Source organism: Pempheris klunzingeri, chromosome 5, assembly GCF_042242105.1.
Source record: "Pempheris klunzingeri isolate RE-2024b chromosome 5, fPemKlu1.hap1, whole genome shotgun sequence".
In the NCBI taxonomy this organism is placed as follows: Eukaryota; Metazoa; Chordata; class Actinopteri; order Acropomatiformes; family Pempheridae; genus Pempheris; species Pempheris klunzingeri.
Genome location: NC_092016.1, coordinates 21,449,305 through 21,462,618, shown reverse-complemented (window position 1 = coordinate 21,462,618; position 13,314 = coordinate 21,449,305). Strand labels below are relative to the sequence as shown.

Genomic DNA, 13,314 nt, shown 5'->3' with positions numbered 1-13,314 from the left:
GGTTCAGACTGAAATATCTCAACAACTACTGGGTGTAATGCTGTGACAGGTTGTAAAGACATTCACGGCCTCCAGAAGATGAATTGTCATGACTTGGTGATCACCGAGACCCGAGATCAGCAGCAAGTTTTTTTTTCCTTATTCTGTGAAACATTTCAGCATCTTCTGCATGAACCGTCACACAATTTTGTCCCAGAGGATGACTCACGACTTTGGCAATCCCCCGAGGTTGACACTTGAACTGAAATGTCTGAATAACAATTGGTTGGATTGCCATGCAGTTATGTACAGACATTCAAATCCCCTCAGGCAGTATACACCTCAGCTGTACCGCTGCATATATCCTAATGTTAACATTTACCTGAAATCACAAAGCGCTGTCTAAGTACATCCTCACAGAGCCGCTAGCATAGCTGTTCACTCTTAGTCTTGTTTAAATATTAAACAATGATGAGAGAATGAAGATGTGTGGCAGCCTTAGCTCAGATGAGATTTGAACACAAGAACAGTGAGTCCAACACAGAACACCGTCGGACTGTATGTGACCATTAGTCAGTTTATGTGGTGCTGACTGAGCATCAATTATGCCTGATAAGACCTCTGGTGTCAGCTTTAAATGAGACTCCAATAAAATATGAGACTAGTATTAGGTTCATTATTTTTATGGTGAGTGTGTGAGTGTGTGTGTGTGTGTGTTGCCTGGTGGCGGTGTCCTGCCATTCCTGTCCTGGTAAGGTGGACGCGCTGTAACTCAGGGTGATAACAAGGAGAGGATCGCCTCAAGTGAGAGAGAGCAGTAAGCTGGCCCTTATTATTTCACCATAATTACTCTCTCTTTCTCTCGCTCACGCTCTCATTTCTCTTCTGTCTCTTTTTCTTTTTCAAATGATTTACAGTCGCAGAAAAAAAACAAACACGAACCTCAGTCTACCCACGGAGAAACAGAAAGCAGACTAGAACAGTACAGAGCAAACTATCTCTGGCTGTTGACTGTGACAACAAGGATCAGTGCAACAAACCAAATCATCAGATCACTACCAAAGCAGCTGCTGCACTTAGCACAACACCGAACAAAACCATTTCATGTACTTGGTAAAAAATGGCGATTTTAATTCAAATGAGCCGGCTGTGGTAGCAGATAGCTTCAACTGTGCACAGTTTGTAGAATGACTTCAACTCAGCTGCTAAGCTGTTAGTGACTGATCTATTTTGTAAGTGCCAGCTTATCATAATCAGCTTTTGCACATTTCTAAGCTGGTGATTCAACACAATCTCTGAACCTCAAGTAAATAATTTCAAGAATGTCACAGCTGCACAAGTGTAACTTCTCTACTGTTATGACAGTTTTTATTGTAGCTTAAAAAAACACTAACAATAGAAATGCTTTTCTGGGGGCATAAGATGACAGTGACATTTTATAGCCCTGTTATTTGCACGAACACTCAAGGGGCACATCGTGTGTCATAATTAGCTGTTTTCTGTTAGCTGAAATACATTGTACATTGTGACAGAAAACAAATAAAAGAAAACAATGAATGTCAGATAGTAATAAGGGGCCGTGTCTCCAAAATAAGTAAACAACTTAAGCGCTCATCAAAATTTAGATATGCATATTTCACTACAAGATACATACTGTGTAAGCGCTTTTCTTTCAACAATTTGAAATGCTCTCATTTTCTTTTGAATGGATAGTCTAATCAAAGACACACTTAAAAAGCTGTTGTTCTTCACAGCTATTTTTGTGTGACACTGTCATTAACCCGTTGTCCAACAGATGGCTACATGGGCTAGAGTAACATCAGTGTCCATCTGGTTTCTGACATATAGCTTGTCCTGGATATGTTAATTAGTTTGTCAAGTCTCTGTGAGTGGTGAAGCCACCGTATCTCCTAGAAATTACTTTGACATGCTGCTTGTTTGTGTTGCCTGTTGTGTTTTATTGGCAAATGCATTTCTGCCTGGATTAGGTACCTGGCAGTTTTTGTTTGAGTGAAGGAAGTTCTGTGTGGGTGGGGGCGAGGGGTTAATGTTGCACGGGCAAGTGGGGGGTTCTCACGTGTAGGCATTGGCATCGTGGTCACAAGGTTGCAATGGCTCCAAGAGGAGCCGACATGCAGGGCTTCCACATCTCAAAAAGGTGTACAGCAGACCTGCACGTCATGCAAGCTGATTGGTTGATTCAACATCTGTCTGGAAGTTTACTCTATTTTTCCTGTTAAGTACATTTCAGCATAGTACCACCAGAGCAGAAAACTAAATTCCTCTTCAAGGCACTGAAGATCATTGCCAATCTTTTTATTGGTTTGTTTTTACTGCCACCAGGTTGAAATTGATTGCTGTTTCCTGATTCCTTCCCTTTTTTGTTTTGGTTTAATAAGCGTGACACTGCTTGCAATTGGTCATTAAAGTCACACCTGCAATGCATAAAAGACCAAGACAATTCCAACATTAACTTGCTTACATGCAGCTGCGAGATGCACAAGTCCAGCTGTGGTGATGTAAATGGTTGGACGGAGCAGAGAGGAGCAAAGCAAAAAGTAGCTAGATATTGTGCTATATTATATCAATATGTTGGAAACCAATACTCAAATTATTTGGGGATGTTTATTATCAAGTAACCATAATAATGTTTGACGTAATACTGTGTTTACTGATGCAATTATTAACCAGTAGATAGTCTAAATCAGAGGTGCCCAATACGTTGATCGCGATCGGTAGATCGCCTGACGGTAAAAAAAATAAGTTAAAAAAAGTCGCGTTTGCGACTTGATTGACGTACAGGGCGGCCTACGGGTCCCGGGAAGGGACATGCGCGGTCAAACGCGCTAGCTACTAGCTAGCCCTCCAATTTATGTCTACTAAAGAAGGGATACTCTGGGATGGGGAACAGGATAGGAAGGGATATTCTACTCCATTCAGTGCAAGTCATCAGAGTAAGGTAGTGACCATAAATGTATTGAATGTTCCAGTTACTCTGGTCACTTGTGTGGAGTAATGATGGTTACATCACTGTTTGTCACCTATGTGCATTACTGCTGTCAATTTTTAAGTGTAATACCAAGGGTTACATTAGTTGCAGTTATGCAGTGTATGCCAACATATATTGTATATATAAAGTATACTCAGTATATATAGAAGTTAATATATGTTTAGCATTTTTAATGTAGGTAGATCATTTTGACCTGGTCATTTTAAAAGTAGCTCGCGAGCCGAAAAAGTGTGGGCACCCCTGGTCTAAATAAATGCCATAGATCTATATATCTAGAAAAAAAAAAGAAACAAATAGGTCGAAAAAATGTGACGAAAAAATAAAAGAATTTAGTTACAGCTTCTAAGGCACACACCCACACAAAACTGACACCTTCACAAAATTTGAAACATGGTACTCAGGCACTGGGAGAACATGGCATCCTGAGTACTAGATGGGTTGAGAGGAGGGAAACATTTATCCAGGTAGCTAGAATGACCTTTAACAGTCCACATGGGAACTCTGTGATGCTGCCTCAGAAAATAATGATACTTTAATTGGCTTCAGTCACCAGTGCAATGCACGGTGCTATACATCAAAGCATGAACAAGGATGCTACACACACACACACACACGTTATTATTCAGGTACCACACTTACACTGACAAAACTCTGAAATTCCCCGCTGTGAGTGACATAAAACTTACTATGTAATTTGCTAACAGCACAGATTCTCCACACTTTTCCGCTTTCCATGATGATTACACTTCTGATGTGTTAAGTCAAACCATTATCTTTGTATCTGAAAATCCCAAGTCTTGTTACCACTGAATCCCAATAATGGGTCTTACACAACGCTGTGTAATAGGAAACTGTGCAGTAAAATGCAACTCAAGGCGTAAATACATTCTCAAAAGCAGCTCTCTCTCTCTAATGCAAGGTGATTATTTGACAATGGTTCTCTCCTGAGCCATTTTTATGAAGCTGAGCACACTCTGTCTGGTTAGACATGGCAGCTATCAGCTCAAACACACAGCCACCTTTGAGATTACTCCTCTGATTCCCATCTCTCCCATCATGGAGACTTGACATTTAGTTACAAGACAGAAAATTGTCTTCAAAACACCTCAAAGGAAAAACTTTAGTACCTGACAAAAATCCAATTTATGGGGCTGACAAAGAGAGCGGAGCCAATGTAAATACGCTTAGATAATTTTGGATGCCAAAATATGTTCATTATTGAGAGGTAGAAAATCAAGATTGCAGTTTTGCTCATAAATGTTTTGTTTTCATTGTTTCGATGGTCTTGTCAGAGCATCTTATCATGTTTGATCTCTGCGAAGGTAACAGACATGATGATTGTAAACAAAAGGTAAATTTATTCTTTTGAACATACAGAAAAAGTCATATTACCTCAGGGGGAATTCATGTTAAATTTCCAACTAAGACATCACTGGCAGACAGTTGTGAGTAATTGGTAAAACACAAAATGTGCAAAAAAGGGTGTAGATTGTTGGTATGCTCTGTAAATTCAATAATTAAATTAATCTAATTGTCAGTTGGCAGCCTGTTTTTTTTTTTTCTCACTAAAAGCTTAAATAAGAATTCTGAAATGGTATTTTTGGTGCCAAGAAAGCTGATGGAATAGTAACCACGGTCCTTGGTGACCAAGTTTCTCTAACATTTGCAACTCACATGCTCCACAGGAGGTTTTGGCCTGAAAGGAACTTGAATGTCAAACTTGAGGAGAAAGTTGAACCGCCCCCCTCACCCTCCTTCTCCTCTTGAGTCATCAGTGAGGGATTTCGGCGACCCTAATCCATGTTGTGCACAGTTATTTCAACCCTGAGCCAGCACTCTGAAGAAAGAGAGTGGGTGTGTGGTGGTGCTGGTGGTGAGCGGGGTAAGTTGCGTTCTGTCATTGTTGCCTCACTTCAAAGCCACCAGCTCACCACGCTCTCTTCTGAAATCCCCCCCAAACCTGACAACATTAGAATACCATCAAACACTCTCTGGCTGCCTTTGAAATGCCACTGACACTGTTTGGCGCTACAATTTGCAGGCTGTAAAGAGCGCGCCCATGTTATTGAAATAAATCTGAGGCTTGTAATGGGAATGGAAATGAACACATCTTTCATGCTTTGGCTTAGAAGTGAGAGTTGAATATTGAGATTGAGCCTTGTTTCCCTCGAGAGTAGGTTGTTGACTTTGTAGCTCTCCCTCTGTGTCCATTGAAGCTTCGCCTTTCCAGTCATTTTCTTTTTTCATTTTCCTCTCTCTTCTACTCTCTCCTGCTCTATTTTTCGCTCTGGTTTTCTATTCTTGCCCCCCTCCAGATTGCTGAAAACGATTCTGTCCTGAGGGAAGATTTTAAAATGTCTGCAGCGCGACAGATAAAAGAAGCCAGACAAAACAGTCACAAAGGTTAAATGTACTAAATGAGTGCTTTGATAGGCTTCAGTCTATTGATTTTATAGTCAGGCCATGTGAACTATGGACTTTTCCCAACTCACTTGGTTCTGGCTTGATAGGAGATACACATATGCACATCGATTAGTATATAAGTCAGCCATTGTTTCCATAAGGTAAAATGGCGGGGAAGGTGCAAGAGTGCAGTCTAAGAAATGAAATGTTACATTTACTTAATTAAGTTATGTCAAACGGTTCCACATAACTGGGTTGAATAAATGGGAAAAGGACCAGACAGTTGATAATTGCATGCAAATCTCACTAAACTGTCCTAATTAAATGCGACATCATAGAGTTATGTTGGATTTACTTAACACAAACATGTTCAATTTGCAACACAATTTGTACTTATGCTGTAGGATTGTGTTGATTGTACTCAACATAACTGACTCCTGTTGATGTGATCTGTCAATGTGAGTGAACCAGTAACACCACCTGACTGTATTAAACCACTTCTGGTCAGAAATGAGGAGGAATGAGCCAATTAAGCAAACACAACATCAAGTGATATTTATTTTTGTACAATCTACAGTAAGACTACTGATTCCCTGCCGAACAATGAGCCCACATTTATCTGCACCGTCAAGCCTCAGATCTCATTGGTTACTCAGCTCACAAGGTACAGGTTTTTAGCCACCATCAGCACATCTTAATATTCAAAAGGTTTCTTGAAGGTGATGTGTGTTCCAATTATCAATTAGACTCCCTTTTGCCAGTTATAAATGTTAGAAACTCATCAGTAAGATTACTGAATAGTAACCAGTAACTGGATCTTGCCAAACAGAGAGCCAACACTGATGTGTTGTAACTTGTTTGTGATTGTTTATGATTGATTTATAACATGCCAACAACCTAATAACGTAATTTATGAATCCTTTATAGGGAAACTATTATTGTTAAGTGGTACCTATATTTTCAAAGTATCAAGACATAAAGTATCTACATCAGCAAATGCTCACAACCGAGAAAGTGGAAACAGTCAATCTTTGTCATTTTTGGTTAAGGCTTTGCTACAACACATTAAAATCAATCAATATTCTGTCTTTGTTTTGTTCCACTACAGAAACAATCCAAAGTTGCTCAGTTTTACAGAGCAAAACGTTGAGAGATGACTGACTATTATCAAAATTGTTGAAATTGCTTGTCTTGTGCGACCAAATCAAGCTAAAAACAGATTTAAAAACAGAACTATTCAAACTGCTGAGCAAGTGCACAAGGTAACAGGAAGGAAAGTATCAAAAACAGGGTAAGACACTTCAGGACACTGATTCAGCTCAATGCATGCCATGCATTTCAATAGCTCTGTCGCATATGTTTATTTCAGAGCAATTTTATTATCCTGTAACCTCATGCTGTTATGTTGATACAAAGAAACTTACTTGGTGGTAAAAAGTACAGTTATTCAATAGTTTCACAATAAAACATCCAGGTTTTCTTTCTTGGGTGTAGACACAGGAATGAAAGCATGTTGGTGGCGGAGTCCTCCATTAAGGGCCATGTGGTAAACGTCATGTGGTCATTATTGCAAAACAACCCATGACGCAGGACTTCAATCATCCTCAATCATCTGCTCGCCGTATATCCTCCCACTTATTACACAGCTAAGCTCTACAGAAACGCTTAACTGTTTTATTGATTTTAAATATGACGTTGTGGCTTCCACTATGAGAACTGTATCCATAGCAACGGCCTGTTATACAGAAATAAGAGACCTTAGAATGCCGTAACTGGCCAATCAGAGTGGGGCATTCAACAAATGTAATAGTGTAATAGCTCGTGGTATCAGCAAGCGAGCAGGTACTTCGTCTAAAATACAACCAAAGAGCTTCTGGTGTGTCTGTGTACAGCACAGCCAAACTCACCTTTTTCAATAAGAAAAAAGTCAGTCAATAATTGGCTTTTTCCATCATGCCATGAGCAATCAGATGTCATGATGCCCTTTGGCCTATAGTTTTTCACATAGCAGCAGGGTCCAGTGAAGGTAAATGACGGCTCCGTCATATTCAAGAAATGTACTCAAGTGATACATTTTATGAAAGCTAATTTTGTGAATCAGATGCTAATTGATTGTGGTTATTACTCTTTGAGCAAATGTGCTCGTATGGCAACGATTGAAGTACCTTGTATATGTAAGGTGATGAGGATTCAGGAACTTGACATCAAGGCAGGTACCGCGTATTGGGTTTAACTTTTAACAAGCTGGTTCAGCAGAGAAAGTGCACAGCCTTTGCACTGGAAATGGGAGCTGTGCTTTATCTTCAGAGAGGCACCGCTGATCCCAAGCTGCTCTGAGGAACTTGATAAATATGGGCTCAAATCTGAACTCATTTCTTCCATAGAAAGATGGTCTCCCAGTCCCCAGTGTGAACAGAACACAAGGATGAGAGACTTCCAGATCTTGTGTGAAGTATTTCCTTCAGCTGGACATGAGCTACTACAGAGTTTTCTGTGTTATGCTAAGCTGAAAGGATCGCATCCATAATTGATGAATCATGTAGGATATTCTCTCGACAGCCCTGTTCGTGTTGCAGCAGAGTGGAGGAACATCATCTTTCTCGTGTAGATTTTTCCTTGTTTTCGCAATGATTAGACTTTGTAGTCTCCAGAAACATGTGGCTGCATTAACAATGATCATATGGAATATCCTGTATTGTACATCATGTTTCCAAACGCAGGCAAATACTGACCTCAAACAGAGTAGAAAAAGAATTAATGAAGACTTATATAAGCCACCATATGTCTGCGGCAGGCTCTTTTCTGAGGCTTAAAATTTCTCTGCACTCAAAGACACACGCTAAGAATTGTACAGCACCACGTGATTCCTGTTGCACCTGCTATGTTAATCAACACCACGTGTACACATCCACACATGCAGGCTTCCTCTGGGACCCCCACCCCCCTCCCCCTCCCCCTCCATAGGGGCAGGAAGCATTACGGGAGGCAGAGGTAAAGAGGAGGTGAGGGATGAGGGAGGAGGAGGACACGGGGATCCTGTCGCGACACCGAGGGGAGTGTGTGAGAGAGATAAAGAGAGGATGAACATGATCAGAAGGGATAAAGCCTGGTAGAGTCTTCGGCGGTATCTCCCTCAGTCAGACAAGACAAGCTCACATGTGCGCGGTCACATGCACGTTACTCTAAGGTGACACTCTCCCTCTCCTCTACCTTAAATCCTTTCTGCTCACCGAGTCCTGCAGCTGGGTGCCACTGTATTCTCTGTGGTAAATCCGAGAGTCCTGCAAATGCAAGTTAGACACATCAATAAGTCGACAATGCTTAGCATGTTATGCAATGGTCATAAATATTGCAGCAGGCTTGTGTGAGCAGAGATCACTGACTTTTATTGTAGCCTGCTGACAGAGCCTTTCACAACATCCTGCTCTTTCTTCAGGGTATCTGTTTATCTTCAGGGCATCTGTTTATATCTGAGAATTACTTGTTTTTGTGAATTGTTTGGCAACCCTTCAAGTTATTTCCTTTACAGTGCAGCGCATACCTCAGTGACTGTGCTTTCTTGACATTTCTGTTCTTTTTTTTTAATGTGTTCAGCGGGAATGCATAACATCTACCCACTCTGTGTGTCTTCCAGTCGAGTTTGACGACTGCGCGGGGAACAACGACGCGAGGTTTGAGGTGTCTGACCCCAGCTTCCACGTGGACGAAGACCTGAATCTGGTTGCTGAGCGAGATGTCCCGTACAGCAGGCCACTCCTGTTCATCCACGGGCTCAGTGCACATGCGGATGACATGGCACAGGTGGAAGTGACCGGGCTGCCGGTTCAGTCGCCGCACGCTCTCAGGGTTAGTGCAACCTGCTGCTGGTGTGTGTGTGAGTGGTGTGCATGTTTTTTTTTTTTGGTTTCATTATTCACACTTCATCAAAATTGAAAAGGTTGTGCTTCATTAAAGATTAAAAAGGTTACTGTAATGTAGTATAAGTGGACATAATGTAGCAGCGATTGAATAGCAATGCCCCTGGCTGAACAAGACGAATTACGAGCTGTGGTTTAGTTTGATATTTCGGGAAATACACTTATTTGTTTTCTTGCCAAGATGGCAAGATTGATACCACTCTCATGTCTGTACTGCCAATATGAAGCTTCAGCCAGCAGCAGGTAAGTTGAGCACAATTATAAAGAGGAAACAGCTTGCCTGGTCCTGTCTAAAGGTAACCAAGCCTGCCTACCTCTAAAACTCACTATTAATATGTTACATCTTGTTTCATTAATTCACACATAAATAATGCATAAAGAAAACACATTCCCTGGTTGCGGAGGGGTTATGTGCTGGACTATTTCTTGGCCAGAGGTAGGCTGAAGCAATTGCCTGACAAACTCCCGGTGCTGGTGTGTGGTGTCAACCAACTCAAGTTTTGCAGAGCCATGAAATAATTCAGCACATTATGCAATAATACACTTTGGTTTCTGTACTGTTTATACAAATAGGTAATTAGTGACCTTTAGGAATGCTGGTAGGTGGATTTTGTTACCCTTGGACAAAGCAACATGAGCTGTTTGCCATATTTCCAGTCTATGCGCTAAGCTAAGCTAATTGGCTGCTGACGGTAGCCATACAAAAAACTCTGGCATAGCGCTCATTAAGGAGCCAATTATTATGACCATAGCAACGCCGGCCAGACAGGCTGGCAGCAGAAATCCCCTGTACTGTGGCTGACACTCTCCCCAGAGTGTAAACATAACCTATTGTGTGCATAGATGTCAAAAGTAAGTGGTTCATATAACTGCTATGTGGTTATGTTGATGTTTAGGAAGTCGTTTGTGTTGGGTTAACTATTAAGTTAATTGTGCTATTAGCTACGGTTAAATGTTAGTGACCAAGCTGTATGGAAGTGTAGGAAGTATAGGTGCTTCACAACGCGGGCACCATAATAATGTAGGAGATATAGGCCTCTCACTGGGGCACCAAAATGATGTAGCAGGTTGACTACCATTTAATTAATTAATTAAAAGCTCTCGTATCAATAGGGGCACCACCCGTCATTGGACGGGTAATTCAACTTATTATTTTATTAGCACAGATGGCTTCAGGTCTATAACCTTAAGAATTAAACATTAAACAGTCTCAGTTCTAAATGTGTAAGTTCTCAGTGGCATTGATCCTCTTAGACCTTGTTATGAAGAAATATCCAGGCAGCGAAGTGGCGATTAACCCCTTACTGCCTGAATTTATTTACAATCATATAAAAAAATGTATTATTTGTGTTTTTGCATTCAAGCAGATGCTAAATGAAGTGGAGATTGTTCATTTGAATATAGCATAGCATAGACTAGTACAATATAATAATAGTATAATATAATATATATGTATATACGCATAGGATATATATATATATATATATATATATATATATATATATATATATATATATATATATAGAATATGCATCAAGACCGGAAGAGGTTTGAGGCGAATTTGCGACAACAGGCAACAAGGGGTTAATACACCTTTTTATTAATAAGTGCTAAATATCAACATAAAACACTAATGACTATAAAGGCGGATGAGACAGAAATGACACTAGACAGACAACAATCAAGACAGAAGACTAACATTGCTGATAAACCTTTGGATTAGTGATAGTGAAATGAAACTGAATACTGATTGTACCGGAGGACGAGGGGAACCCGTCTGACTTTAAGAACGTTGTAGTTAGAACCACAGAGGATCCACTGACTACTCTCCCTGCAGATTTAGATAGATCTCAGAGCTACACTGACACCAACTTGTGAAGTAGCACCAGCTGTTATACATGTGAAGTGGGCCCTTGGTCCAGCAGCGATGCATCCAGCGGTGGTCCGCAGTCACACAGGCAGGGTCAGCTGTCAGCGTCCCTGGCAGGTTTCCAGGGGAGGAGGAGAGAGAGGAGCTCTCTCTGGAGGCTGAGACAGGAGGCTGGAGGGCCTTGGCGATGTCGGCTCAGTTCACTCGGCACCGTGGTTCAGGAACTTGAAGGTTCTGGTGGATCAGGATGTGCTGGTTCTTGGCGGTGGCGTCTGTCGGTCCGTTCGGACTACAGGACAGCCAGTGGCGTTCAGCTCTTAATAGGCAGGGTGCTGGATCTGGATCTGATGTTGGCCTCAGCTTCAAAACTCATTTAAAGCTCGCTAAGAAAAAGTTGTCGCTGGTCACACGCAACAGTTCAGAGTTATCAAAAACGAGAGTTGCTATCAAAAGTACTTGGTTCTGGCTGGTGTTTCAGGCGGTATTTAAGAGGACTTTAAGAAAACTCCGTTACACTTTCAGTCATAGTGATCAGCTATAACTTCAGAAGGAACGGTCTACAAAAGTTTAACTTGAAGGTAGCAGGCACAAAGATTATAAGTAGCAAAGTAAAACTTAAAAATAAAATAAAAACGGCAAAGCAGAAAAGAAGGGGGCTAAGCAATGACAGAAGGGGAGACAGAGGTTTTATCCTCTGCATCTTAGCAGCGTGTTCTCCTCTGACAGAGGAACGCCTGTGTCATCACTAAAAAGTTTAGACGTACTAAATTAGATTTCTGTTTCATATTCATTATGTTCCAAATCCATTTTCATTCCTAACATTGCATGGTATCCAGAATCAAGATATTTCATTTCCAATACATATATTCATTAAGTCTTTACCAAATAACTTCCTAAATGGCATGACACACAATGACCTAATCTTTAACATTCTCAAGTTTGCATTAACTTCCATTACTCTAATTATCACATGACACAGATTAAACAGACCTGGATTGAATATACTGTTGGTTAGTTTCTAATTTATTAGACACAGATTATTAATTATATGGACTTCCTGAGTCTTCTCACTCATTGGTGAATTGCAGTGTTATCACAGGATTTGAAGCAGCATCCTCAAAAGTTGTAATTGGTTAGTTGGTCATCCTTGGATATTCATGAACATGTGGGTTACACCATTAGACAAAAGAACACATTAATTAGCATTAATTGATCTGTGGGCACTTTGGACAGTTTCTTTAACCACATTTAAACTTAGAGCAGAAATGGAAGAGTGTTCATACAGACTTCCCTCATTCCTCTCCCTGATCAGTCTGGCCTGGGCCTCAGGGGTCCACGAGTGAGAGAGAGACCACGGGGTCGCTCGGACTACAGGATTCTTCCGTCCTAATCACTGGTTCATAGAGAGTTCAGAACTTATATGTTGATAGAAGCTCTTTGTTCATTTTTGTGGCAGTCACTGTGAGGCCTTTTAAACAACACCTACCCAGAGGCAAGCTTTGGGTTCCATCACTTCATCATTGTCACTTATCAGTCTTTTTAGCGTTCATCACGCCATCATCTGGAACTCTCATACAATGGCTTCCTGTTTTGGATAAGTCAGTTCATGGTTAATTCACAGCCAGTACACTGTTAAAGCACGGGTTTGTGGCAATCGCCCCCCCTTTTCCTCTGTCACAGGACAGTCCAGGAGGTCATAGGGCAAGTGAGGCAGCCACACTACTGGTTCGACGGGCTACAGAAGTTGCTAGTCCACCTCGTTACACCCAGTATTTTGATGAGAATTGAAATTTCACCTACTCTTTATAAATGAGAGTTAATTGCCTTACCTTTTGTGCTAATTCAGTTATTACTCGGGTTGAATGTCTTGTTTACCCTATTAGTAATTAGGATTAGTCTTCACCCAATAAAACACTCACACTACTACTGTCACATCACGTATGAGACTGCTTAAACCTTCAACAAAGTTTTGTAAACCCACATACAGTCTCCATAACCTGAACCCCATATTAATGAAAACACTCTAAGCCAGGTAAAACCTGCAGCACAGTAGCTTCACATGTTGTGCACAGACATGAGAGTTGCACATTCTTCTCATCTACTGTCTCATCTAAGAAGGCAGGTAAATATATTTC

General features: G+C 40.9%; 1 protein-coding gene across 1 annotated transcript in view; it reads left to right on the top strand.

Annotated features, from left to right (window-relative positions):
- Nucleotides 1–13,314, top strand: part of cdh13 (cadherin 13, H-cadherin (heart)) — a 288,979-nt gene that overhangs the window by 96,762 nt on the left and 178,903 nt on the right. Inside the window, exon 3 of the mRNA XM_070830937.1 lies at nucleotides 9,027–9,238. Coding sequence (XP_070687038.1) covers nucleotides 9,027–9,238 — 212 coding nt within the window. The remainder of the gene's footprint in view (nucleotides 1–9,026; nucleotides 9,239–13,314) is intronic.